Source organism: Halichoeres trimaculatus, unplaced genomic scaffold, assembly GCF_033239565.1.
Source record: "Halichoeres trimaculatus isolate MK-OKI-2021-1 unplaced genomic scaffold, fHalTri1.1 fHalTri1_scaffold_16, whole genome shotgun sequence".
In the NCBI taxonomy this organism is placed as follows: Eukaryota; Metazoa; Chordata; class Actinopteri; order Labriformes; family Labridae; genus Halichoeres; species Halichoeres trimaculatus.
Window position 1 is genome coordinate 9,349,368 of NW_027437194.1, and position 27,939 is coordinate 9,377,306.

Consider the following 27,939-nt stretch of genomic DNA (forward strand, 5'->3'; position numbering starts at 1 on the left):
TCAACAGTCACTTCCTCGCCAGAAGCTTTTTACCGACGAGGAGTTTAAGCAACACTGAAAAAGGATGCTCCTGAAACTGTGTGGGTTCAAGGCTGAGTTTTCTGACGGGGAATTCATCATCTGACCACCATTCAGCCTCAAATTGATCCTTACACACACCCACCAGCTGAAGGTTGGTCAATAAGCAGCAAAAGATGAGCTGTGATCACACATTTGTTCACTTTTTTGCAGGTTTCAGGAACAAATAAGCTCACTTAGCATCATCTTTGTCTCATTTGGGGTGCGGCTGTTTTTCTTCATGATGGTTTCATATAGATTACTTTCCTTTGTGCCCACGTTGTGTAAAAGCTGCGGCTGATCTGTTATGTAAGATCTGTTTTCCTGTCTTGAAGCTCTCTCAGAGTCACAGCAGAAGTTGAGTCTCACCATTACATCAGGAGGATCAGGTGCTCAACATATAAATAAATACATTCATAGAAATCTAAAGACAGTTCCTGGAAAGTATCAGCTATGTCACGGATAATCTATGAGATCAGGTCGCACTTTTTAATATAACAAGTATTACAGCAGGTTAAAGCTTCAGTAGGTGACGTATCTTTTAACTCAGCATGTTTGAGTCCATGTGTCATCAAAATCTGCAACATATGAGGATTAAATTCTAAACTTTAACTCTTTAAAACCCATCTGAGTCCCGACACTCCCATTTTAAAAGTGCTCTTTAAGTTGTGGTAACTCTTCAACCATTCAGGCTAGAAATTCAAATGGCTACTTTAAGAGAAAGAGACAAATTTCTGTTCAAGCTTCTGAAAGCATGAGCGTTAAGAAGTCCAGGGAGCAGAATCACAGGGCTGACACGCAGAGACCATGTCCACGCGTAGCTAGGTATCTGGGGAGCCACATATATTTGTACATGTTTTGGCCAATCATCCACATAAAACTGCGGTTTTACGTCATTAAAAACAACCAAAGTGAACATTTTGGAAAACTCTGGTTTCCCGGTTAAATAAATAGGCCAGGTAGCAGAGTTTTTGGTTCTCAAACGTCACAGCTGAATGATGGGGTTCATTCTGATTGGCTGGCACAGGTTTCACATCTGAAACACACTGAAAAGTATGGGTTTGGCATGCTTTGGACCACACTTTTCGCCAGATTTTCCTGGTACGTGTGGATGAAAGTAAACGAAAGGAGAAAAACAAATGAGCACCTCTCTCTTCTTTGTCCGTTTCTTGTATTTTTTTTCGTCTCTTTTTCGTAATCTTTGTATTTGGAGTGGATTATTACTTTGTATGGCTCATTTGTTGATCATGGACACCACACTTTTTGTGGCTTCAGCGATATTTTTACTACTTTTTCTCCTGTGTTTGTCTGGAGATCCTACATGTAACCATGGCTGCATTGTTTACATGTGAACTCAGCTGTTAGCAGCCTGTAGCATGTCAATGCTAATTGGTGCAAGGCAGGATGTTTCCCACAACGTGAGGAGAAGGAAGTGAGGATGACGTGCTGGTTCTCAGGTGTGAGCTAAGAGGTGACATGGACCTGTCCTTCCATCCATCGTTATTGGGAATGTAAAGCCGCGTTTCCACCAAGCAGTCCGGGTCTGTTCGTCTCGGTACGGTGCGCTTTTAGCGGCGTTTCCACAGACTCATCCCGTGACGGATCCCTAAAAACCGAGACGAGCCGTCCCACTTTTTTGGGACCCTTTCTTATGGGTGCCAGACTGAACCGATCCGCTCTCGGGAGGTGGAGCAACACACTGCAGACCGTTGATTGGTCAAAAGAATCGTCATTTACCCCGACAGCAGCTGTATTTCTTCTGGCGGCTCACAGACTTCTCTGAAACAAAGCTTGATTGCACTTTGTAACAGAGAGTTACATGAAAATCACAGAGAGGACGAAATGCTGCATGTCTTCCATCCGTGCTCTTTGTTTACTGTGTCGCGTTTTCTTCTTTGTTGGATTTAATAGCGGGGTAAGCTGCTACGGCGTCGCGCTATTGTTTACCAGCTGCGGCTTCCAGCATGCAGCTTACACGCCACCCACCACTAGAGGGCACAGTTTGCTGTGGAAATGCAAACGGGATCAGACTTAACTGTCCCAAACCGTCCCAAACCGTATTGAACCGACCCGCACTGCTTGGTGGAAACGCAGCTTAAGATCTATCGCCAATGAGATGGACGAGCTAGCCGTGCTAACCGAGCAACAGAGGAAATACCAGAAGGCAGAGTAGCATCATGCTATTCACTGACATGGCTAACAAAGCTAACATCAGACACCTTGGAAGAGCTTCACCTGCTGTGAGCAGACAGGATCCAGGAGACAGACTGAACAGACTGCTGAAGAAGCTCAGTCCTGGACCCTGTGGAGGTGGAGACTGGCTGAACTGGACAATGATTGACAAGCTGTCATCGTCTATTTTCTTATGGACCTTTGTGCACTTTCTATACACTTTCTTACTTTTGTTTTCTTGATTGCTGCTGTGACTTCAGGATCACCAGTTAACCTGATGAGCATCTTTTGGACTGTGGGAGAAAGCCGGAGAACCCGGAGAGAACCACCGTAGAGCTGAGCCAGTCTTTGAGCCAGTAAATAACACAAGTTTAATCTTTCCTGCATGAACAAGCAGGGTATTTTAAAGGTCAAACAACTAAAATGTGTTAAATTTGGGGTTAAAACTGCATTCAAATATCTACGCATGACAAGACATACAGTTGTTAGTGTAATCTGCATACCAATAATCAAGTTAACTGACTCTATGAAGTACTCATTGTGTAAATATGAGGTCAGCCGTGAGCTAACTGTGATTTTTGGTCACAGCTGAGGTGTTTAAAGCCTAACAATCACAACATATAGGGCACAGAAGGACTGAAATGTGGCGTATCAGTCTCTGAAAGGGTTAAAGTTGACCTTTAAACAGTAGACACGTGCTCTTGTGATGCTTCATTAAAGGTCTGCAGCTCTTTAAATCGCTGTCAGGTATCTATGCATCACTTTTCTCTATCAGACATGAGGTTGTGGAAGTCCATCTGAGCCGCTGCTGTATTTCGACCTCTGTGTGAATTATTAAACTAACGAGATAAGAGCATAAAACATATGTCTGTTTGGGTGTTTTACATACAGACCTGAACTCCAGCACGTGACTGTAAACAGCTCTGCTATCTCCACTCAGGGTCAAAGTCTGATGTTTAGGGTTGTATCGTATACATTGTGACATTTTCTTATCTCGAGACTTTACAAACAAGTAATATCAATGCATCACTATCTCAGAAAGTGCAATACAAAGCTACCCAAAGCAAAGACAACCCAGCGCTTTCTTCCAACCTGCTTTGAGGAAACACAAAGCGATCTGACAACCCCAACACACAACAAATACACGGCGTAAAGCTTGTAATCCCTGCAACCTTTAGCCTTTTTTCTCCTGGCTCTGTGGATGCTCCACAACAGAAATGTCAGCCAATGAAAACTCCAGGGCTGCCAAAGCTGCTGGGTTTCATCTGATTCGTTTGGCCGATGTAGCTCAGCATCGATATTAGCTCATTATAAAAGATCATGTAGTGATCAGGGATGAATGTGAAGCAGGAAATATGAGTTCAGATTCGGTGAGGCAGCTTGTCGAGGGTAGAAAGTCATCTGAACATCTGCAGTGACTTTAAAAGTGGGCGTCCTCCCTTTAAATGCCTGTTTGATTACATACAAAGCTCCCAGTAAGCCAATAGCTGCTAGCCCTGCGTGTGTGTGCACAGCGGGCAGCAAACACACGGTGCAGTTTTTGGCAGCAGCTCCTGCCCTTTCACCTACCGCCCCTCCTTGCTCACCCGCAGCAGAGACACACGCAGAGAGATCAAACCTGACCTCCTCCTCCTCCTCCTCTTTTCCACCCTCAGCCGCACACACAGTGGACAGTACCAACAACACGCTGTTGTCAAAGCAGGGATCAGACGGAAAACAGGTGAGAAGGACACGCAGGAGGAGATGCACCTGAATGAAAGGTGTGCCGCAGATGTCGAGACTAATATTTACAAAACCAACCCATGACTTTGATTGTTCTTCTGACAGCATGATCTAGTTCCTGATGCCCTGAAAGTCTACAGAGTCAGTCACAACATCCGTTTGGATGTTTCTCGAAGGATCATGTGCTTCACTCAGACACTAAACCTGCAAATGCAGCATCCAACATACGTCCAGGTTTGATGCTAGAGTTCACATTCTTTTGCACTATTATGAGTGACATAAAAGGATGCATCTAATCATTAACAGGTCATTTAAAGATTGGAGACAAAGGAACCAAAACACTGAAGTGAAAGAGGACAGTTTGGCACCGGATGGCTGAATAATACAGAGAAAGCTGCAGGAATCATCTTATCAACAAGTCTTTCTTAATTTTAAACCATCTTTTACTTAAATTTAAGATATTTATAGGATATTTTATGTCTATCAGAGATCTTACACACAAATTTGCACAATACAAAATCAAAAGGCCATTGAAAGCGTGCATGTGTGTGTAAATAGGTGTGGTGGAAACTTTTTAATGGATTAAATGAGAACCAGATTAGGTTACAGAGGTCTATGCAAGTAAATCCAGACATCTTTCTCCTCAGCTTTCTAGCTCCTCCTGGGGAATCCTGAGGCGTTTTCAGACCAGGTGGGATATATAAACCCTCCCTGGGTCTACCACAGGGTCTACCACAGGGTCTAGTTCCAGTTCAACGTGCCGAGAGCAGCTCTAAAGGGAGACAATGAGGAGCATTCTTACACCAGAAATACAGCAGATGCATCGTTAACTGTGTGCTCTCTCATCTGTCAAATCACACTGACTGGGTGTTTAGTCCAGTATGTATCAGGACCTCCAGACAGCTGGAGTCATAGACTGAGGGGTTCCCTGGACTACCACCCCAATGATGATCCTCTCCTGGTCCATGTTGGGCTGTAAAACCTCAAACCTGTTGACTCCTGGTCTGGCTCTGCTTATTTTATCGGTTTGGTGTTGTAGTAAAGATAAATAACATCTTGTTTTGGTGCCGTTTTAAAAGTCATTGGCTGTCTTCATTGAAAAAAAAAATCTTATCAAGTGTTTTCGTCTTATTTTCATTAGACAATGCCTTTTTAGACTTCGTTTCAACCTAATTCACCTGACAGGTCCAAAAAAATGTCTTGTTAAAGTTTTAAAAGACAACAATGAGGTCTGAATTACTTAAAACAAGTAAAAAAAATCTGCCAATGGAACAAGAGAAACGTTACTTGTATTGAGACATTAATCTACTTTCAAGCAAATTTTTCTTGTTGCATTGGCAAATTCTTTAATTTATTTAGGAGCAATTCAGACCTCATTTTTGTCTTTAAACAACTTGAAACAAGACATTTTTTGGGACTGGTTAGGTGAAAGTGTCTCAAATCAAGTAGAACAAGACAATTTTTACTTAGAATAAGACAAAAATACTTGATAAGATTTCAGTTTTTACAGTGCACAACTTCCTGTCCTGCTCGACCTGCTTTGTCCAAATTGGTGTGTCACTGCTTCAACAACCAGTCAAATTAGAAGACTTGAGCAGCAGACTTCACTTTGACGTTGACTTTAAGGGGAACCTATCAGATTTGGCGTGGTGACAGAAATGTATCTGGTGTTTTATGGCTATTTCTAAGAGTTTGAACCACCTCAACTAACTCCTGAGAAGCGTCTCTACTCCAAATTCATGACTTTATTCTTTCGGTCAAAACCCAAATCACATGACCATGGGTGAGGGTTCATGAACAAGACTCCACCAATTTGGGTAAAGAGTTCCTCCCAACCAAGAAAGAGCAATCTACTGATTTCTTTGACATTTGAAAACCTTCAAAACATTATTAGAGTCTTAATTTTCTGATCTGATCTAAGGTCTGACCCTTCAAAACTAACACAGGCTGATGAGTGATGAATGTACATGCTTTTGACATTGCAGAGAAATTAAAGACATTACCATACTTATTTGATAAGGTAACTTCACAATATTTCACTAAAAATATTTGAAAGGGGGATTTTTATGAACACAAGAGTAAGAATCAGATTTCCAGCCCATCTAGTTGGATAAACATGAAAACACTAGTTACTAACAGCTTTAGCTTCACCTTTTTTAAATTATATAGAGATGATGTTTGTGTACACAGACAGAAGAAACAGCTGTTACAGATGTTCTCTCTTTGATGCGAGCTACAGCTGCAGAATCTGCTTTTCTTCTTCCGGCCACCCGTGAAGTCATTCACACATCCTGGGTGGTCTGGGAATCACGCAAGCAATTCCAGCTATGATTTTTAGGCATTGCTTGTTTTGCAAACTACAAAACTCAGCTACAAATGGCTAAAGCTAACATCCGAAAATACACAGAGAGAGGATGTTTTGGATGTGGATCTGTTTTTCTGTGTTTTAGCTGATTACTACATATTTAACGTTTTGTTTTCTACAACTTATTGACATAGATAGCAAAATAAAAGCAGCAGGAACACTGAGGCTGAGGCTGCAGCCTTTTTAGAGTAATGCATGCTGGGAAATGTAGGCATTGTTACAGGGTAGTTTGGTATATGAGTCCACAGTTTCCAAAAGCTGCATCATGCAAAAAAACTGAACATCTACTTGTTAATCTGAGCCTATCTGGACTTCAAGAACTCAAACACAAGAGGAAAAACTTCACAGAAGATATGACAACTCTTCTGCACTGATAGTAAAGTTACAGCTACAGGAACTAACGGAGAAGCAAAGGGACAGAGGAGCAGGAAGAGCTGGATTCTCTAAATAAACGGATGTGAGGATGAAAGAGCAGAAAAACACAGCGGCACACGAGGTATCATCAAGGTTGAGTCATAAATAATGCAACAATCCAGGCCAAAAAAAAGCTGTTATTCATGTGGGCTCTGATACAATTACTCGAGTGGGCTTCTTTCTGCACACCATCACCATCATCATCATCAGCAATGCATTGGTTACATTATGGTATACTTCACAGAAACACAAAGCTTTGCATCACAAAAGGTGAAGAGGTGCCGTCCTGATTTCCACATGAAAACAATCTAAAGGCAGATTAGCAAACATAAAGCAGGATATTACTTCCCTTTGAAGGACTGTGAGGAAGTGTTGTTTTCCATTTCACTCAGACTGATAAAAGGAGCCTTTCAGAAGTGGGAACAAATTGTTTTTATCATCCATGGGCGGCTGAGACACAGCGAGAGGCGGTTTACAGTAAAGCAGGAAGAGAAGCTGTACATAAAGACAGCTGAGCTTTGATTCACTCGATGCTTGTCCTGTCTTTGTTTCCCTGTTACATCCTCTCTGCACCAACAACTGAGAATAACACTGATTGTATAATTTATGACACTTCAGACACTTCTTTACTCATCCTTAAATCTGAGATTTATCACAGGGAAGCTGCTTCAGAAGGAGGTCACATTAGGCCTGAATTTTCATTTCAACAATCACACACCTCACCTCACAGGAGCTTTAAACCACAGAAAAAGCATTGTGCCAGGAAAGCATCGATGATCCCTTAAGAGAGGAAGGGCAGGGATGTAACAGATGAGCGTCTTCATCAAAGAATAAGGGTAATAAGTTCAAGACCAGATGGTATTTTTTTTATCATAGTCCTGTTTGTCAGCTTTACCAAAAAGCTATCACAACCAACAAAAGTCTTCAGGAAAAGGATAAATACCCAGGTTTGTTAAAGTAATCCCAAAATAAGACTGCAGGCTGCTCTGGTTGGCCAGATTTCAGCAAGATTAATGTGCTCAAACTAGGACAATAACCAGTTATAGTTTTCATTTCAGGAAGAGAAACGCAGCCTGACAGCAGTAGGGATGGGTATCAAATTAGGGTACAAGTACTGATTCAAAAGGAACCATGTTTCGATACCTTAACGCATCCTTGTGACTTTCGGGGAGTAGAAGTGTCGGCGATTACCTGTGCTGGACATGAACACAGCGCTGCAAGTTTACATATTGACAATCAAGATGTGTTAAAATTTGAAAATTTGGGGATTTTATTTTTTAAACAAATTACTATTTATTACCACATGAACACACACAAAAGTACCGTTGATTGGTACCGTTGATTGGTACCCATACTGATTGCCAGGTACTGTACATTGGTTCTGTATTGTTTTGAATGCGAAAGGTACCCATTCCTAGGCAGCAGTGAAGGGGGCTTCTCAAATGCTTGGTACTAGAATACTAGAGAGGCATTAAAGAGACTAAATGCTTCAAAGGAATAGAACTGGAACTAATAAAACAGATATTACTGATATCCAGGATTCCAGGGGCCTCAAATGAAGGCGAGTCCCAGAATGCTCGGTTTCAGGATAATGGGTTCCAGATAACTGGCTTGCTAACAGCTGGGTAAGCTAGCTTCCAGAACTTCCCATTCCCAAATTTTGGGTGTCAGGATAATGTGTTCTGTAATAATGGAGGGGCCTTAAAGAGACAGTAGCTGAAATGAAGTCCTGGCAACTCTTTGGATCTGTGGACCTTGGAGTAACAAAAATTCGACCAAGGGAAACTTTCAGTAGCTGCATTTCCAGTGCACCTGGAATGTGAATATTGCAATAAAGAAACATCATATTTTTGAAAAAACTCTCAAATTTCGATAAAAAGTTTTTACACTCTTGAGGTTGTTTTTTCATAAGTTTTGATATTGAAGTTTCTCACAAAAGTGCAATGAAAATGCCTTTTTCGCAAAATCATGTCACATTGTCATAACAACGCAGCACCTCCCTTAGCCCTTCATATATCCACTGCCACACATACGGACTCTGGCGCCAATATTTTAACAGCTCTACTGTAAGTGATGTGATCACGGCCGACAGTTTGACCAGTGAATAAAACACTAATGTCTATGAATCGACATCATCATCAGTGCAGCGTTCAGAGGGACATTACATTTCATCTTACTCAAGTTGTGCACAATTCTAGTGGTAATGGAAACACCTGCAAGGCCAAATTGTTCTTTATCAAAAACTCAGAAATATCACTTTTATTTTGTGAAAAAGTCTAATGGAGATGCAGCTAGAGAGTCTGAGTGCTGCAGTCTCACTGTAAATATGTTGACACCTTTCTGAAGTAGAGTTTACTGAAGAAAAGGCGACTCAGTGCAGCCTCGGAAAAATCAGGGAAACTTCTGTGCTGATTGAAAGCAGGAGCGATCCAACCGTACCGCCAGAAATAGCAACCCCAGCTGAAACCCCATTCAAAAAACAATGCTGATCGGTGGATACATCACATAAAGACATGTCATACCAATTTTTAACATCACAATCCTTTGAACACACGTTAAACGTTCATGGCAACGATCCCACAGCTCTTATTATCAAACTTGACTTCAAAAGAAGAACAAACACAACAATTATCCTGACAGAAGCCTTGATGACCTTGTTTCACTTTACTTTAAATGAAAATGCTGCAAGACGACCTGTTCTACCTGTTGGTGTTTTAACTCACACAACCACTCACTCTTCACTGTTCACTCTTCAGGAAGAAAATGCACTGAAACATTTCGTCTACTTCTTTTAACTTTTGCTGATTTGTTTTAGGAATCTTAAATACAGAACCTCCATGCTATTTTTAGAAGCACAATCCATGTTGGACGCTTGGTATGTGGAAAAAAATTAAAGCTGGTCATTACTCGTTGTGCTGTAATCAGTCATCTACTGCTCGGGGGCAGTTTACAGCAGAGGGTTAAACAGTAGATGTAATTCGTATAGAGAGGATAATTGTTGCAGCTCCAGTAAACATTTTCCCGACCTCTTAAAATAACACAGGCACTGTTTATATACTCTGAGCACAGTCTGCGTATCTGTGAACTTTCCTCCATGAACTCTTGAGAAGGAGAACACGTTCATCACTCTTTCTCAGGGTCAGCGGCTGCAGAGCGAGCTATCTTCAGGCCGACCTCGTCACCCAACATCTGTCTGTTCCGGCTCTCCCTGAATTCCAATCGGGGTCCTGAATCCCTCTTCAGAGTTTACTCCAGAGTCAAACAGCAGGCTTAAAAAGTCTCACGGCTCAAATCCAAATAACAGTGTGCCATCTTAACCCTTCACAGGATTTTTATTTTCCTCGTGACGCTCACACCAACGCTTCATGAGCTGGAGAAAGGCTCTGAATGCTTCAGCTGTGTGAGCGCACTCAGGGGACTTCAGTTTCCTGTTGATGTGATCCCAAGTTAAGAAAATACAGACGTTCTCTCTCCCTGTTCTGACCATTTTAAGACATGATGTCTTCAGCATGTAAAGAATTACATCATGCATCATTTCTCCCACAAAGAAATCTGTGTTTGCCCCGCTATTGCAATCTGGCGTAGTGACAGACCTCAGGTCAGGGAGCAGCTGATTACAGGTTACTTAATCATGATGTATATGTGGAAGACTGCCTTGGAAAATACAACTCCTAGTACGGTAGACTGCGAGTAATGAGGGGACAAAAAAGAGCGGTACAAATTTACTTTCAAGTTTAGCAGGACTTGTAGCTTACTCCTGCAAAATAAAGCTCTTTAACTTAAATCAAAAACTACAGTAATGCAAAATGACTTACAGAAACATTTCTAGAAAAGGGTTTATGGCTTATTTGGAGAAGATGAAGCATCAACTGTTCCATAAAAGTGAGAAATATAGAAGAATTTTTACTTCAACAACAAAGAAATGTTGAATGAAATCATGACGTCATCCCCTTAAAAAGGCTAATTTGTCAGTTTCAAAAGAGAAACACAACTTTGTTGCAGGGCAGCAGTGAAGGAGGTTTCCAGAATGCTGCTTAAAGAGACGGTAGCTGAAATTAAGTGATTCTAAGATATTAGGTTATCATCCTGCAAGAAGTAAAGAAGTGTTTCCACAGTAAATCAAATGAAGCTGCTACAGAGTTATCAGATGGACAATACAAAGCATTAGCAGTGTTCCCACTCTTTAATACGGACACAGGATGGTTGAAGAAATCCTCTTAAAACCATCAGTAAAAATCACTCAAAATTTCAGTTGTTTTGGAGGAAAGTAACTAAGGTTTTCTTCATGCTTGGATTAATGGCCGAGTCTCATCAATCTATGCCGCATATGAGTAGCTAGCAAAAAGGCTGTTACACTAAAATAGTCACTAGCCAGTCCTTTCAACAAAGACAGAGTGGACAGATAATGTGTCTAAATTTGAAAACACAGAAAGATGACCTTCTCACTAAATCTAAGAGTAGAAAATATTTCCCAAAACTGAGAAAAGTGGATTGAGTGCAAAACACTGGAGTGTTAATAAGACATTATTTTATAAGCTGACTGTATTTTCACTTTTAGAAGTTTGTACAATTGGATATTACTTGTCAGCAGCTTTATTCAGGATAAACTGACTCATTTTTTAATTTCTGGCACATTTGTATTTTAGAATTAAAAAAACATAAAGGGTTGAATTCTAAGTAGTTTTAATACATTTTCCAAGCAAATAAATTCAGTTTCAAAATATTAACTTTCATGTCCGATCATGCAAGTTCAATAATGAACATAGTCAATACGCTAATTCAAGTTTGGCTTCCGGAGCAAAAAATCTCAGCCTCTACATGTGCAATGGACAAAAAAGTTGAATCTTATCAGACCCACTTTCAGCTTTTAACTGCATTAAACCTTAGCACACAAGCAGCGACGGCATGAAATTGCAAAAAATTTGGAGGCGTCATATTCAATCTCTGCAGTTATTTCCTTCCAAACATTGTGTTTGTAATCACTGTCTACTCGTCACAAGTTAAACTTTGGAAAAACCGACCAAGGTCTGAAAAACTAAAAGCTGATATTTCGCTAAGCAAAAGGACATTGCTGCTGTAAAAGCTTGCATTGAAAAACAGTAGATTTGAAAAAAATAATGTGCAAAATTTTAGCAAAATATACGCATCTGGTGTGCAAAGGGCTTTCGTTTTATTTATTTATTTATTCATTTATTTATTTTACTGCATCAAGGTGCAATTTTTCCACATTTCTGGTTAATAGCTCTCAATATTATCTCTATTCTACTATTGTATCATGCACTTTGTTTGTTGTACTGCTGCTGTAATAAAAATTCCCCCATGAAGCATCAATAAAGAGTATTTTACTCTATTTGTTACCATTAAGTACAAAGGATACAGTCAATGATTTTACTCTTTGCCAGTGAGGTTCACACTGCATCTGTGTGGTCTGGTTTAAAGGTCATCCTTTCAGATATTTGTTTTGGAAAGAAGATAAATCTCACCTGTAACTGTCATGCATATCTGAATGAATCTACACAGAAGCAATGCACTTTGAATAAGTTTGAAACAATGAAGTAAAGGAGGTTAGTGCATATGAACATTGACATGGTGTTGTTTTCATTCAGAAGGAGTTAAACGCTTTAAGCAAATGGGAAGCACTCAACATATGGAGTAAGACACAGAGAAACACTGAGCAACTCCTAACCTGAGAGCAGCTATCAGTTGTTAGAGGCTCTTACCTTGCAGCCCTCTGATGATGAACACGGACATGCAGGTAAATTCCGGCCCAGAGACATGCTGAATTCTCTCTTTACCTCTTTAAAGCTTGGTCATCACACAGCATAGGTCTCACAGCTCACACACAGAGCAGGAAAGACGAGTCAAAAATCAAATCCTCAAGTGACTCGCTCTACAGTAGGAGTGAAAAGAGTCTTAACCAGATTGTGTTAATCCTCTTAGTCACAAAGCATCAACTACCGCTGGGGCGACCCTGAACCGGCCGCTTGCTGAAATAAACGTCAGCTCATTCAGGGGCACGCCACGGGAGCAGACCATCGCATGCACAGAGGGTTAAATATTGTCAAACTGAAGCAAATATTGATACTCTAGCAGGCGCTGGTGCAATGTGTGACAGACGCCCTTCCAACTTCGGGGAACAGGCTCTCGGTGAACAAACTGGAGGATTACGGCAGGTTTAAAGCTGTCAACAACTTAATTTAGGTGTTTTAAATTAGGGATTAAATCAAGAATACACGCAAAAATCTGCTCTTTTAAACCCCTTTCGAGTTTAGTCGCCATATTTCCATCAGACTTTCCATCCGTTCCTTTATAAAAGGCAGATTAACTGACATCACTGTGTGCTGTTTGAGTCATTGTTGTCTTACATTAAGCGCCACAACACCCCACCCAAAAAGCAAGCATCCAAAGAAGTCAGAGTCAGGTCTTTGAAATTCTCTCTGTGCTCATCCCCAAATACTTTTGACTACTTGTCGTTTGTATCAAATCTGAGAGAAAAACAAACAATTAAACATTTTTTAAACTGATAAATGGGAGGTTTCCGAGTTATATGTAGCATTTTATTTCCATAGATCTCAGTAAAACACAGAACAACCTCCGACACATTTAGTCTAAACTTTGTCTATACATTCTACGACAATGAGCCGCTTCCTCGCTCTGGCAGAGCCCCAAACATTATGTGATGACTTCCAATACATTGCATAACATGAACAAACACGGTGGAGACCGGTGACCACGCTGACCCTCAAACTGTTGACAATCAGTGAGGCACTTCAGGACAAAGGAGTCTGAAATTAGAAACAATACCTCCATATATGACTTTTAAAAACAACCAAGACCTTACAACCCTTTATCATCGGAGTATCATACAGGCCACCTGAACTTTTTGTTATTTTGTCTTTAAAAGTTTAAAAGAGTCAAAGAGATCATGCCTGAAAGCTCCTTTTCTCTTCTTTCATGAGTAACGGTAATGTGAAGAGCACTTGTAAAATGGGAGTGACAACTCTCCTATGTCCTTTAAAGGGTTAAGGTCCTTCTTTCGGGAAGCCTCCTTCACTGCTGCCATGCAACCAAGTTGTGTTTCTTTTTTCAAAATGAAAAAATCTAAGTAACCATATTGATATCCTCTATAGTCTCCTCAATGTATCTCACAATGCATTTTAAGAAGTAGTGTATGAGCAATAACCCCTAGGCGATCAATGTTTACCATCATGCATTGCGGTTCAAAGAAGAAAAAAAAGGCTGATCACATGATTACTGATCACATGATTACTGATCACATGATTACTGATAGCATGAAACAACATTACATACTGTCAGAATGACACTAAGACGAGCCCGTCTGGAGCAGAGCAGAGCAGATAACAAAAAGTCAGTTGGTATTCATTAATCTAAAAATAACGTATAATACATGTAATTATTATACGTTTGTTTTTTAGAAAAATATGCCAATTATAATATATTGTTATCACTGAATTCCACTGCGTTTTACAGTGTTTGAGATAAATTATAACCCAAAATTCCCAGCCATCAGTAAACGGCATCTTAGTTGTGTGAGAGTGATTACGTCACAGTCAGAGACGGTCAACTACATCTGATCAATATATTGTGAGTAGTGAGTGATTCCAGACCAAACCATGATGATATCGCTAAAATCTCATGTGACGTTTTGGACAAGCTGACCAGAGCAACCTGAGGTCTCATTTTGGGATCACTGCAACACACATTTACCTTAGATTATCACAAGAGCGTCATGAAAGCATCACAAAATCTTCGCAAAAGTGTCACGAGATTATCATAAAATTAATAGGAGATCTTCAAGAGCATCACGAGAGCATCGCAAGATTGTCATGAAAGCATTGAGAGATCAGGGTAACTGTACTACTATACACCTCATGGTGGAACCTGGAAACACCATCAGTGACGTACCAGGGGTCATTGGGTGTTTTGGGTCCTACATCAGATACCCTCACCCGGACAACCCAGCCAGGGGTGGTCAGGCCCCAACTTGTGTCCAGGTAGCGCACTGCGCCACGTGTCCCCCCTCCTCAACCAGGACCACCGTGAAGCCTTCTCTGCTGCTTCAAAGATGTTTTTGATGTCTTAGTCTGTGCAGTCCACCAATGCCCAGGGGTCCCAGGACCCGGTGCAAGGACTTGCCTGCAAAGCCCCTGCAGCCCACCTTGAGAGGGTAACAGCAGGCCCTCCACCCATTCCCCCGATGCTCAGCAACCAGGTCTGCGTACTTTGCCCTCTTCCTCACCTGTGCTTCCTCCATCCTGTCCTCCCAGGGGATGGTTAGCTCAAGTAGCACCACCTGCTTACTGGCCATGGACATCAGGACCATGTTCGGCCGAAGTGTTGTAGTGGCGTTGATGTCCGGGGACCCTAACTGTCTCCCTAGGTCATCAGAGCTTCACAAAAGTGTTGCAAGACTATCATGAGATTGTCATTAGGTCTTTACAGGAGCATCAAGAGAGCAGCCTAAGATCTTCATTAGAACGTTACAAGTTTGCCATGCAACTGTCACAAGAGAAACACAGGATTTTCACAAAATTGTCACGACATCTTCACGAGATCTCCTAACTGAAAATAGGAAATTTATGAGATGTAAAGCATCTGCAGCTACATCATCAAACCAAAAAAGCACAAAACCTCTCTTTAAGTCCTCACCTCCAGTCCAAACACAGGCTTTCTATCACATAAAGAAAAGCTTTGCTCATGCAGATATTTAATGACAACATCATGCAGATTTTTTTTTTCCTGAGACTGAAACAAGCTCCTACGAGACCACACGGTTATTGTTACATAACAGTTTTCACAGCTCTGTAGTACTCCAAGTGAACCTTGTGTGTTGGCGGATGCAACAAATCAGTATCAGGAGTATGCAGACTTAAACACAAACAAACATTCACAACAGAAGCACTAAGATCTGTAGCTCTTATGTTTTGTTAGCTTTTTATTTTTCAATAAAAACCAAGAAAACATGTTTTGAAGCATGGATGCTGCAGAGAACAGTGAGAACTGGTTCCAGTCTAGATTACATCATAAAGTGCATGAATCTATTCTGATTATCGTGTTATCTCATCTGTTTTCTGCACACAGCAAACAAACAAACAAACGTGATAAACTAACATCCTGCTAATCTAAACACCTCAGCTCTAATCTAAAAACCTGTCGAGCTGTTTTAATCCTCCAGTTAATGCAGTTTGCAGAGAGCCAAGTGTCACACATGGTTAGTTCTCCTCTGAACAAACTCATTACTCACCAAGAGGAGCTGGCCAAGTTTGTTGAGCACTCTGCAGGGAAGTGCTGAGGAAGACTTTCAGTTCAGTGAAAACATTTGTTTCTCTTTGTGTGCAGGGTTTTGGTTTTCAGCACTTTCTCATTATTGATTTTACTTTAAGGGAGGCTGTTTGTTTTTTCTTTTAAATGATCTCACAGCTTCATGAAGCACAGACACACGTTCTCATTGTGATTTTCAGCTTTATGCGGCTCAAACTGAGTCTGACAGCAGCTGGCTGAACGCTGACTGATGAAGACGAATCGATGCTACATCAGTGCTCTAAATTCAGCATCATGGAGGGAAAACAAGAGATGGGAAATGATGTTTGGAAGCAAAACACCTTCTTAGAGTCACATAGAAGTCTCATTAAGGAGATTATGTACTTAAAGCTGGAGATTTCACACATTTATCTTGATCTTTGTTGCTTACTTACGCCCAGAAACACTTAAATGTCTGTTAAGAGCCTCATTTTCTGCCATCAAGCCCATACAAGTTTAATATTTACAGCCCTGAAACTCATATTGTCTTCATCTGTTCCCAATGAGATGCTACTTCCTGCGTTTTATTCCACCTGCTCATTATCTAGTGTGTTTATCTGCTGTGATAAAGATTAACAGCTTTGCCTAGAAAAGAAAAGGAATACAGAAAAGATCCAGTCCAGTTTTTTATTTTGCTACCATTGATATTCAAAAGATTTTAGTCTTAACTCGCTCTCCATCTGTCCTTTTTTGATGTGTTTTAGCTTTTGCGTCTAATTTTCTGAATCCACAGAGCTGTGATCACCCTCAGGACCTGTAGTATGGAAACGAGAAAAACCAGGATGTGCAGTTTTTAAGGTAAGATCAGGGTTAACAGGGTCCATAGCAGTATGTAGGTCTGATCCCATCTTATCCTGAATAGATCGGTAAGATATGAGCCATGCTGAACACCTAAAATGTTCCCAAGCAGATTTTGTCGAGGAATTTAAAATAAGCAGCGCATATGTTAGGAAGTCCTGTTTCAATGTTTTTTGAACTCTGTTTTTTTCTGCATTTTCAGCTGCAGCTGTGTTGCTTTCAGTTGTAGTTATGTGTGTTAACTCTTTCATATTTTTCTTCTCAAAACTACTTTGACTTGAGTAACATGAAACAATCTATTTTCACCAGATCCATGTCTGGTCCATCTCCACTTTGGTGCTGATTGGCTCTGTGCCGCCTCATCCTTCCACACCAAGAGACATGAAACCAAGAATTTCCCAACTGCTTCTTCTGCAGGACTATGTTTTTATTTTGGCTTTAAGAGAGTCTGAAATGATGTCCAGAGAGCTCATCCTGACCCATCAAAAATGGTCAGAAAATTCAAATTCCTTGTAATTGAGATGTTTATCATCCCTTTTCATAAAATACACCAAAAACTATAGTGATATCATTTTGTTTATGATACATTTGTGTATAACATTCAATTGATAGGGTGAAGGATCCCTGAAGTCACATGACCAACCTAAAACCAGTACCATCTGGCATCAATATACAATTTATTTGAAATTGATCATATGTTTTCAAGATATTTAAGTGTCTGACTTCCTGCCCCACTCAATTTGCTCTGTAATGGTTGACGCGTTGTGCTCTGGCATCCAGGAAAGTCAAATCCTGTGTATAGGGGTGCACTGATCACAATTTTCTGGCCGATCACTGAGCTTTAAAAAGCCTGACCTGCCGATACCAACTTGGGCCGATACTGATTTTTATTTTTTATCTTCTACAACTGACAGCATAAACCTTCAATGTTCCAATCTTATTTTATTGAAAATCACTGAACAATACCTGTGAAACAACAAAATCTTTATGCTTTAACTTAAACAACCAATAAAGTGTCGTAAGTTTTAGGTCTCAGAGAAAAAGGCAAGAAAGGCTGGCTGTCAGACCTTCCCAGAGGTATATAAGATCAGTTTGGATGGATGGATGTAAGGATGGGCCAATCACCGATCCCTGATCACCGTTCCCCAAAATTAAGAAAATCTGCACCGGCTGACCGATTGATTGGTGCATGTCTACTTGTGTACCTGCTGCAGAGGGCTCTGGATTGCCAGAGACGAGACGAACCAGACGTGGATCTGGTGGAACTGGCTGTTTGGTTGCCTGCCTGCCAGTCTGCTGATAGCCTCAGTATGTTGAACTCACTTCATCTTACAGGCTTTCTGGTCCCTAAATCTGCTTTTCAAAGTCGCTACCTTCACCTGTAAGTTGTTTAACCTATTCAAAAATGTGTCAGCACCTCTAAGATCATCATTCTGAACTGTAACTGTTGGCTTTGGCAGCAAACGCCACGCTGCTTCTTCTCTCCAGCTCCACCCCTGAGAAAAACATTCATGTCCTGCCATGCACTGGAGATAATCCTCCTAATTATCAAGTACTAACTACACACACAGACACACACCTGATGTCACAAAGACAACCTGAGTAAACCTGACATGTGGGAAGAAAGCGTCTTCTCTGGAGAATATTTGGTCACATTTGTTGCAACACGCTCACTGAAGTCAGCAGAAAACGACTTCCTCGCTTCTCACTTTCATCCACACTGAACTTCAGTGTAACTTTTACAGCTGAAACAAACCTATCTGTGAGACACGGATCCTCTGTGGGAAACTAACCATCACTGCAGCAGTGAATATGAACATCAGAGGCCAAAAAGGAAATATCTGGATCCAGCTAACACACTTGGCAGTTCCCACAGTCCTGTTTACACAACAGGAGGCAGAGAAAGTATGGCACACAGGATTTATGGTTATGAGGGGCATAAAGGCAGCTGGGCTCCTGAAAAACAGGCTGATAAACACACTGACAGATTGTGTACTTTGGCACGCTGTGTGACCGTATCAGACGCGTCATAAAAACGAGTTAAAGCTCAGGATAAAAGAAGTCCTGTTAATACATGTGGATGCTGAAGCACGCATTTACCACCTCGGAAACTCATTTTTCTGAGTCTTTCTCTGCATCCCCAACATGGTGCATCTGAATAGCTAGAATCTGTCTTTAGATCTCTTCCTGTTATTGTATCATATGGAGGTCAGATTAAGGATTAAAGGTGAGATAATCTCCTTGATACTGGACTGATTCTATACGTTACTTAACACCATGGAAACTCTGTGTGTGATCATCTCTCTTCTTGAAACTCTGCACCAGGCTAAGTCTAGAGAGGTGACGTTGTGTGACTTCTCAGAAGACTTTCCTACTTTAACTCCCCAGCTGTAAAGCAAAGGTCAGAGGTCAGGGTTAGCTGATTAACCCTATACTGTTACTCACTGGAAGCGCTGACCTGCTCTGTGGTGACATATCCATTCAGCTCACAGGAGCAGGTCAGGTTACATCTCCTCTTCAGAGGAGGGGCGAGTGCTTTTCAGACTGACATTTCAGAGAGATCAGGAGGTGAGGTCGAAGGGTTTATCAAATGCATCCTGCTCTGAGCGACTTTTAAATCACATTTAGAAGATTTTTGTGGAGCCTTTCTGGGGAACTCAGCTGCAAAAAGGGACTGAAAACATATTTAGGCCCAAAAGACATGGATTTAAAAGTTCTGAACCATAAAATTAGGCGTAGAATGAAATAAGAGTCCTTGTTTTATTAAGCTAATGGACTGTCAGAGTGTTATTGAGCCAAGAGGAGCAGCATCTGAATGTGACACCAACCTCAGGGGGTGTTTAAAAGAGATAGCAAGCAGGATGTTCTCATACAAACAGTGAAAGTACAGTTCAAAAAAGACTCAAAATTGCTCAACATTAAGTTGAAGAAACTAAAATGATCCATAAAAAAACTGCAAGTTCAAACTGAAGTGTGATGTAGAGAAGATTTTGAAGTCTTGTTCTGTTGAAAAAAAAGGTCCAAATGTCAGGTTTCGATTTTTTCTGACAATACAATATCTTTCAAACTCATGACAGTCAGATCTTACCGACAATTTCTAGTTTCCACTCCCACCTGAATGGCTGAATGGACGAATGAATGTTGTTAAATTAATGACTCTAGTCTAAAAATTCACAGCGTTAAAACATAATCTTTTCTTTTAACTACTTTAAATTAGGGTTGAACAATTAATCGATTTTAAACCAACATCGCAATGTAACAGAATGCAATTTTCAAATCACAAAGGCTGCAATTAGTAAAAAAAAAAGTTTTATGTACACAGACCTAGAGGGAATATAGTAACTTTTACTTGTTCTCCCTTAAAACCAGCAAAAGTCAAAATGCTGTTTTGTTTTTTTTTCGGCAAATAAAACCCCTGTGAGCTACAAAGATCCATCCAGTAGATCAAAGATCACTTTATTCTGTATGGTTTGTTACTCTTGCTGCCAACTGGAGGTCAGTAAAAAAAAAATTCAATTAAGAAATGCAAAAAGACTTGTTTAAATGTTAAAAGTATCTTTTGTCGTGTTGTCATACTATAAAATGACTTAAAACTTGTGTTAAGTAAACAATACAAAAGACAACCCCCACCCCCCAAAAATAATGTATGCTAAATCGCAATCGCAATATTGGTCTAAAAAAATCGCAATTAGATTATTTTCCAAAATCATTCAGCCCTACTTTAAATCTGAACAGGAGAGCAGCGAGCTGAGATAGTATGCAGGAAAGATGGCCTCAGGGTAGAAGCGAGCCGCCCACAATGGGTGAACGACTTAACCAGAAGACCAAGCCACAACCATAAAATCTGTTCCAAGATTCATCACGATGATCTCCTGTTTTACAGTGTTGTGTACTTAAAGGTGAATTAATATCACTTTCTATCATCAGCTTTAAAAAAAAAAGTGAAGAAGGCTGATTTTTGGGAGCAGATTTTGAATGGGGTTTGTTGTTTACATGGTTGGATTTACATCAGGAGCTTGATGAGAGGAAATGGATTAAGCTTCAAACAGGTAAATATGACTCAGACTTTTCCTAATCCAGCATAGTAAGTTGCAGCATGTCAATTAGTTATCAAAGTGTCTTCAGGGGCTCAAAGAGGCTGTGTTAATATCTGCTTTGAGATGATCTTAGAGATTTATAGCTCTCATCTTAGATTTCAGTCTATTTCAGTGAAATGATGGTATAAATGAGCAAGAGTCACATCAATGATAGAAAAGGGTGAGATGTGTGAAAACATAGTATTTGCAAGTGGAGGTGATAATTCATGCCTTGAGCTAAATCCAACAGCCCTAGCCAGAAGTACAGGAACTGGTTAGCATGCTGGGGATTAGTCTTGATTTTCAAAACTTAAAAACCAGACTACACCTGGCTCTATCTGCATTGTATTTCAACACCACTTCTTTATGTAGACTGACTTTATAATAGTCAATGGTCAATATTGAAAATGAAACGTGATTCCCTCCGCGTTTGTGTTTTTCTGACCTTTCTGACTGAGTCTAAGTTGTGCAAAAATTCCTGAATTTCACACCTGATTCCAAAAACTCCCACAGCGCACACTGAGGAGTAAGAAGCTGATGTGTTACATAACTGTTGGTATTTTCCCACTGGCTCTGTGAGACCTCATAGACCTCATAGACCCGACGCAGACACACCTACAGCCTGCAGACAGCTCACAGTCAGCCTGTCTGTTATTATGTTTGGAAGATGTTAATAAGTCAGGTAGAGGTATCAAACACACCCTCACACACATCGAGCTGTGTTGTGTTTATGTGAGCCAGTCGAACCAGTCTGCAGAGTGTACACGGTGGTGTAAATCAAAAAGGCTGAGACATGCATATTATCTTCCTCATTCTGTCTCACACATCTGTTTCCTGAGTAAACACACACCAACATTAGCTACTGAAGACGTCCAGTCTGGTTTGGACCACTCAAGTCCAAATGTTTTACTTCAAGACCTACACGTTCAGTACTCTGAAATATAAACAACAGTACATCCTCAGAGCGTTGTTCGTCATTATAAGGATGTTTTGATGGTTAGATGGTGTGAAATGATCACACACAGGAGCTGAAACCAGAGCAGGAGTTTGGGAATCAGAGGACATGCCGAGGTTACATATTTCACATGTGCTTCATACATACATATACATCCAACTGGGACTTTTTACTCTGTTGCAATACGACAAACTGACTTGGTTCCGTCTTGCTCATGAAAAAAAATATGGTAGTCTTAAGTTGCAACTCAACAGCTGATTCAAAAATTCACACAACAAGTCATAGTCATGCTAGATGGTTTCCTCGTCCATGCCTTCCTTAGCTCCAGGGGCTTCAAAACAATGATGTCACACATCACAAGAGGATTTCAGGAAATAGCTACAGTGGAGATGGACAGACAGCTCCATGTGTAGCTCAGTTTTATGCAAAATGATGCAAACAGCACAACGTGTAACATATGTGACTGTGTGATTTCAGCAGAAACAGACATACAGCACAGCGGCCGTCAATGCAGCGCAAATGACATTTTGAATGGCCGGTGTTACCGTTTTAAGTGTGACCAAGTCATGGGACAACAATCAACTGGATACGTCTCTTGTAATTACTTTTAGGTTTATTTTTTATTAAAATCAAATATTCATATTTGACTCAAAATTCTGATGCATTTTGAATTATTCTTTCAGTTTTATAAAAATTAAAACTACTGACTTATTTGGTTGGAAGTCACCAGTTAACATGGACACTTTTTAAACCAGAACACCGGAAACTGCTTCATTTTCCAAGCATAGCAGAGAAGATCTGAATGCCAGATGTTGACACATAAAACCTAAGTGGGCTTAACTTTCCACAAGAATTGAAAAAGAATGAGCTCAATTGGCTGAAATATTGGCTGCTCTTAAATAAAGTCTTATCATTCCCCATCCTTTAAGTTTCCATACAAGAAGAAAAATCAGAATATATGAAGCCCCGATGATTGATTCAGTTTCCAGTCTGGCACGTTTACCTGCTCATGTGCTCACATGTCGTCTTGTTTGGCAACAGTTTTCTGCCAGGAGGTGACTCAGGAATTTAGTGCCTGACTCAGACTCAAACACAGGTAGAGTCTCTGTGAACCATAAACAACAGAACAGCTCATTCTTCTTCAAGTGGAGGAGGATGACGCTCAACAGGCTACACTTCATACAGTTCTTTGACTTTTTAAGTTCCCTCCTGAAACCCCTCATGTAGTTCTAAGCAAAAACCTTCAAAATAAAAGCATGAATAACAGTGTAGGAGGAGTAATTTCTATCTTTCTCCGTGACAAAAGCATTAGTAGTATTTGTTAAATATTGAATAACCTACAACATCCCATCATAATGAAAGCATGAGTTAGTTAAAAGGAAAATGATTATTGCATCCTTTCAAAATAAAATAAAAATTTAGGATACTTGTTGCATTCCTACATAATGAAAGCCCAATTAAGGATGAAGAAAAAGCATTCCTTCATAATAAAGGATGATTAATAAAGGAATTACTTAATGTGCCCTTTCAAATTAAGAGCAGGTTTAAGGGTATAAAAGAAGTACTTATTGCAATTCTTTACAATAAAAGGAGTGATTATTGAAACTCTTAATAACAAAAGCTGAATTAATAATAACTTCAAAATCTGTGCAGGATTTGAGATGCGCAAAGAACCTATTTCATTCCTTTGTAATAAAAGCATGACTAGGGATATGGCTCAAGTAAGTGTGTCCCTCCATATCAAAAACCTGTTTTCGGAGGATACACAGTACATATTGTATCCCTTCAAATTAAGAGCAGGATTAAGGACACAGAGGAAGTACTTATTGCAATCCTCCACAAAAGTATGTTTTCCAACAAAGCAGGCATATTTAATGCATCTCTTCATAACAAATTCAGGATTGAGAATGTACTTGTGCCTCCCTTCAAAATAAAAGCAGGAGCCAGGTTAAAAAGAGGGTACTTGTTGCATACTTTCATAATAAAATCATGACGCAGCAAAAGTGCTTCTTGCATCCAGGATGAGTAAAGATTGAGGAGAAGTGTTCATTTGTAATAAAAGCACAACTTGCAGTAGAGCAGAGGTAATTGTTTTGTCCTTTCACAATGAAAGCCTGTTTTTCAAATAACATCATTGGCAAAACAACAGCTAATGTCTCTTTGAACAGGGGGCTGTAGTTTTAACTGTTTTTAGCAATTTATGTTCACCATGTGTATTTTTTTCATATAAGCTAAGCATCCTTTCATAATAAAAGCATGGAAATTATCAGTAAAAATGTGTGGCTAAGTAAAGCTCTTGAAAGAGATGTAACAATCATTATTTCTCAAGCTAAATAGAATGTGGATAAACTACCTCAAAAATAATCTTTCCAAGGTTTAATCATGAACTCAATTTCATTCTTTGTCCCCATCGTATCTGTCTTAAATCCAAGAAATACACTGTTTTTGTGAATGGATTTAAAATCTTCCAGGCTGCTGGTGAGATGAGAGACTGGATGCTGGTTTACTCACTGAATCGTGTAACTGGTTGTTGTAGGAGCAACTGATATTTTTGTCTTGCACACAGAGCAGCAGACTGAGTGTGTTTCTGGTATAAAACATGCTATGAAAGTATGGACATTGGAAGGCAGCCAATGTGGAGTCTTGTTTGACTGGCATACTATGGACTTTGAATTATCAATATGAGCTGCTGTATGGGGTAAATCACTGAATTGAGGAGGGAACAAGTGCAAAACTACCATATAGTTTCCAGTTAAAGGAACTAAAAGAGTTTATTCTGTAGAAACAGCCTGACTGACATGTTTATTTACCTTCTCATCCTCGTCTTCATCACTCTCTCCATCCCCTGCTGTGTCCTTGTCGTATTCGGACTTTCTGCTCTGCATGTCTTCTTCACCTTCAAATGAGTTGTGTTCATCATCATCTTCTTCTGCAGAAACTTTGATGTCCAGCATGTCAGCAGACATGTCCTCCCCCTCGGATAAGGTGTGTGAACCTGAAGACGACAGGCTTTCATCACTCTCACGCTGTTCCTCCTCCATTTCTGTCCCCAATGTCACCGTTTCAGACCCCCAAACAGAGCTGAAGCAGCTTTAATTAACCTGAGGTCACACCTGTCCGCCGCTGCTGTGAGCTCATGTTCGTTAAGAGTCGCGAGCACCGTGAGGAAGGAAAGAAAGTCACGACGCTGTCTGAAGTCTGTGATATCGGTGTTAAAGTGATATCGACGCCAGGACGAGCTCCACACTCCAGTTAAAGTTTCCCCTCTCTGTACTGTCGCTCATTTCTCTCCCGGTAGCGTGAGCCCATGCTGCTGTCACCTCTCACTCCAAAAAGCGCCTCTGTGAAACCAGCAGCCCCTGATAAACCACGCCCACAACGTGGGAGTGGACCAATCAGAGGGCAGCTGCCATCAAACCAAATAAAAGCATCTCTGATCTTTAAAGGAACTGTTTGTGAATGCAGTTCAAAAGTTTTAATTCGATATTTTAAGTTGACATATTCAAATTTAAATATAAAAGGGGTCAAATTTAGTTACTAGTGGCATAAAGTCACACTTGTATATTTATATGAATATAAATTTCTGTATTTCTGTGCATCATTTCAGGCGTTTAAAAAAAAATCTTAATACTCTTTGAATCTTTTCTTTGAAAAAGTTTGATTTTAAGTTCTAACCACAGAAATTAAGACCACAATGTCAAAGTTTTAAGACCACAAAGTCAGAAATCTCCAGAATGAAATTAAAAATCTGACTGTGATCTCTGGATTCTGACCTTTTTTTTCTTCACTTTCTTTAAACTTGAGCCAAAAAGTCACAACTTGTTTTTTCTTTCTCAAAACAATGTACCAAAAAATAAGAAAAAAAAAAAACAAAATAAACATGAAAGACTTTAGAAATTCTGGCCCTAGCCCTATTCTGTAGGGAATACATTTGTATCATAAAGGATTTTTTTACAGTCTCACAGACTTAATGTTGAGTAAATAAGAAACACTTCTCTTTTTTTTTTTTTTTTTTTTTGAGGACAACACCTCCAGATGTAAATAAACCACTCATATCAAACAGATAATTCATACAATTGATTAAAATTGAACTCAATAGATTGATTTTTTTTCCTCTCGTTGGACATAAAAATGTCCGTGAGCATCTCTGTAGATTCCTTAAGTTTACCTTTTAAGTAGGAACCTGTCTTTACTCCATCCTCCTGGCTTGAGCTCACCATATGGAGATCCACTAGAGGGCACACTTACACAAATATGTGTACTGCCTGTAACTCACAAACAGGATCTGAGTGATGAGTTCTGTTATTTCAGCCAGGCTGATTATTTCTTACATAAACTCAGTTTGCTGCCCTGATGGTAAACATTACATTTATTCAGTAAGTTCTCATAAATAAAAGAAGAGAGGCATCAGAGGCATAAACACATCAATAATACACTTAAATGCAAAACAAATAAATTATTCATGAGAAAAATGTAGTTTGGATTTCTTGAATGTTTTTTTTTTCATTAAAGCACATGTGAATAATCTCTTATCACAAGTTTATTTATGATTCATGCATCACTGTAGTTGTTGTTGTTAAAGCACCGTCACACACCCAGGTATGATGTCAGTGTTTAAACTCAGGGAGCATCTATCAGCTGTCAATCTTCTCTGTTTGCAGAAACATTAATGACTCATTCAACACAGTTTTCATAAGCACATTTTCACGCACAGCTCACATGATTCTTTGAGACATCAATGTTTGTCCCTTTAATCCCTGACCTACAATACCCACAATTATTATAAAGACATCACTTGTTTGCTGTCAGGCACTTTAGATCAACTGTGGTATGTTTTAAGTTCTGTATAAATAAAGAGGATTGATTTGGCTGGGTTGAAAGTTTTGATACAAAGAAATAAGAGCCTTTTTTATTTCTTGTGCCCTGGATTTTGACTGACAGGCTGTAGATTAAAAAAAGATGGATAGAGTGACAACAACAAAAATGAATAAATAAATGAGGGGATATAAACCAATAAATATATGCATATATATTTTTATTTCATTCTGACTTTGTAGTCAGGATTCAGAGATTAAAGACGTAAATTCTGACTTTCAACAAACTTCAGAATTTGTATTTAAAGAGGGGGGTATTTTAACAGTATCTTCACAAGACTTGCTGAAAAGATGAGGTCATCTGGAGGAGCTGGCCTCAAACAACAAGGTCTTCTCACAACTCTGTACCAAACAGGTCTCCGGAGAGCTGGCCAATCAGACCAAAGGGGGTCTGTGGAGTGGGGGGCCTTAAAGGGACAGCAGCCAAAACAAAGCATTTCAGACAGAGGCCTATTTATTTGGGGTATACAACTTGAGAAACTACTACAGAGGCACAAGAGGGCCAGAAAAAAAGAAGTCAGAAAGCACAATACCTCTTCTTTAAAATCATAATTGAAAAGAGAAAAACAACGCCACCTGCTGGACAACTTAAGCTTTTGCGCGTTGGGTTTTGCAACTTACCCCAGACCAAACCAACACTACAAACTAAGTTTAAAACTGATTCCAGTTGTTTCTGTTGACTTAAATAAATGTTTTTCGAGAGATCATTCTTTTTGCAGACGTGCAGCACTGTATGACCTACTCTAAACCTTAATAGCATATTCTGATGATCTTTTTTACACTGTTAAAACAACAAAGATGATCCTCAGACCTTTTCTTAAAGAAAGGGTTTTTTTAATCACTTTTATGTGCTTAACTTGCTAAATCTTCACAATCCTGCACTGCTTTCCTCTTCCTCTGTTATTGTAACTTGAAAATATTTCAGATTCAACTCCACATGTAAGGTTTAATCCAATGTAAAGTGCAAGATCCTTTAAAGAGACAGGAAGACCCAGTGAATTGAAGCTGGGTGCAGAAATGAGCATGCAAACCTCTTAAAGCTCAGATCAAAGCTCTGAAACTTGACTCAAACCCACATAAAATCTAAACTCACTTGCCCACAGGATTACGGCTCACGGTTGATCTCAGGGATGATAAGAGTCAAGGTGGGGAAACTGACGTGAGAGAAAAAAACATGTGTAGGCA

General features: G+C 39.9%; 1 protein-coding gene across 5 annotated transcripts in view; it reads right to left on the bottom strand.

Annotated features, from left to right (window-relative positions):
* mast4 (microtubule associated serine/threonine kinase family member 4) overlaps positions 1 to 25,232 on the bottom strand; it is a 132,946-nt gene extending 107,714 nt beyond the window's left edge. For all 5 annotated transcript variants that reach the window (XM_074690827.1, XM_074690826.1, XM_074690825.1 and 2 more), the window contains exon 1: positions 24,691 to 25,232. In XM_074690827.1, the coding sequence (XP_074546928.1) occupies positions 24,691 to 24,921 (231 nt within the window). In that variant the 5' untranslated portion in view covers positions 24,922 to 25,232. The remainder of the gene's footprint in view (positions 1 to 24,690) is intronic.
* Between the last annotated feature and the right edge of the window lie 2,707 nt (positions 25,233 to 27,939).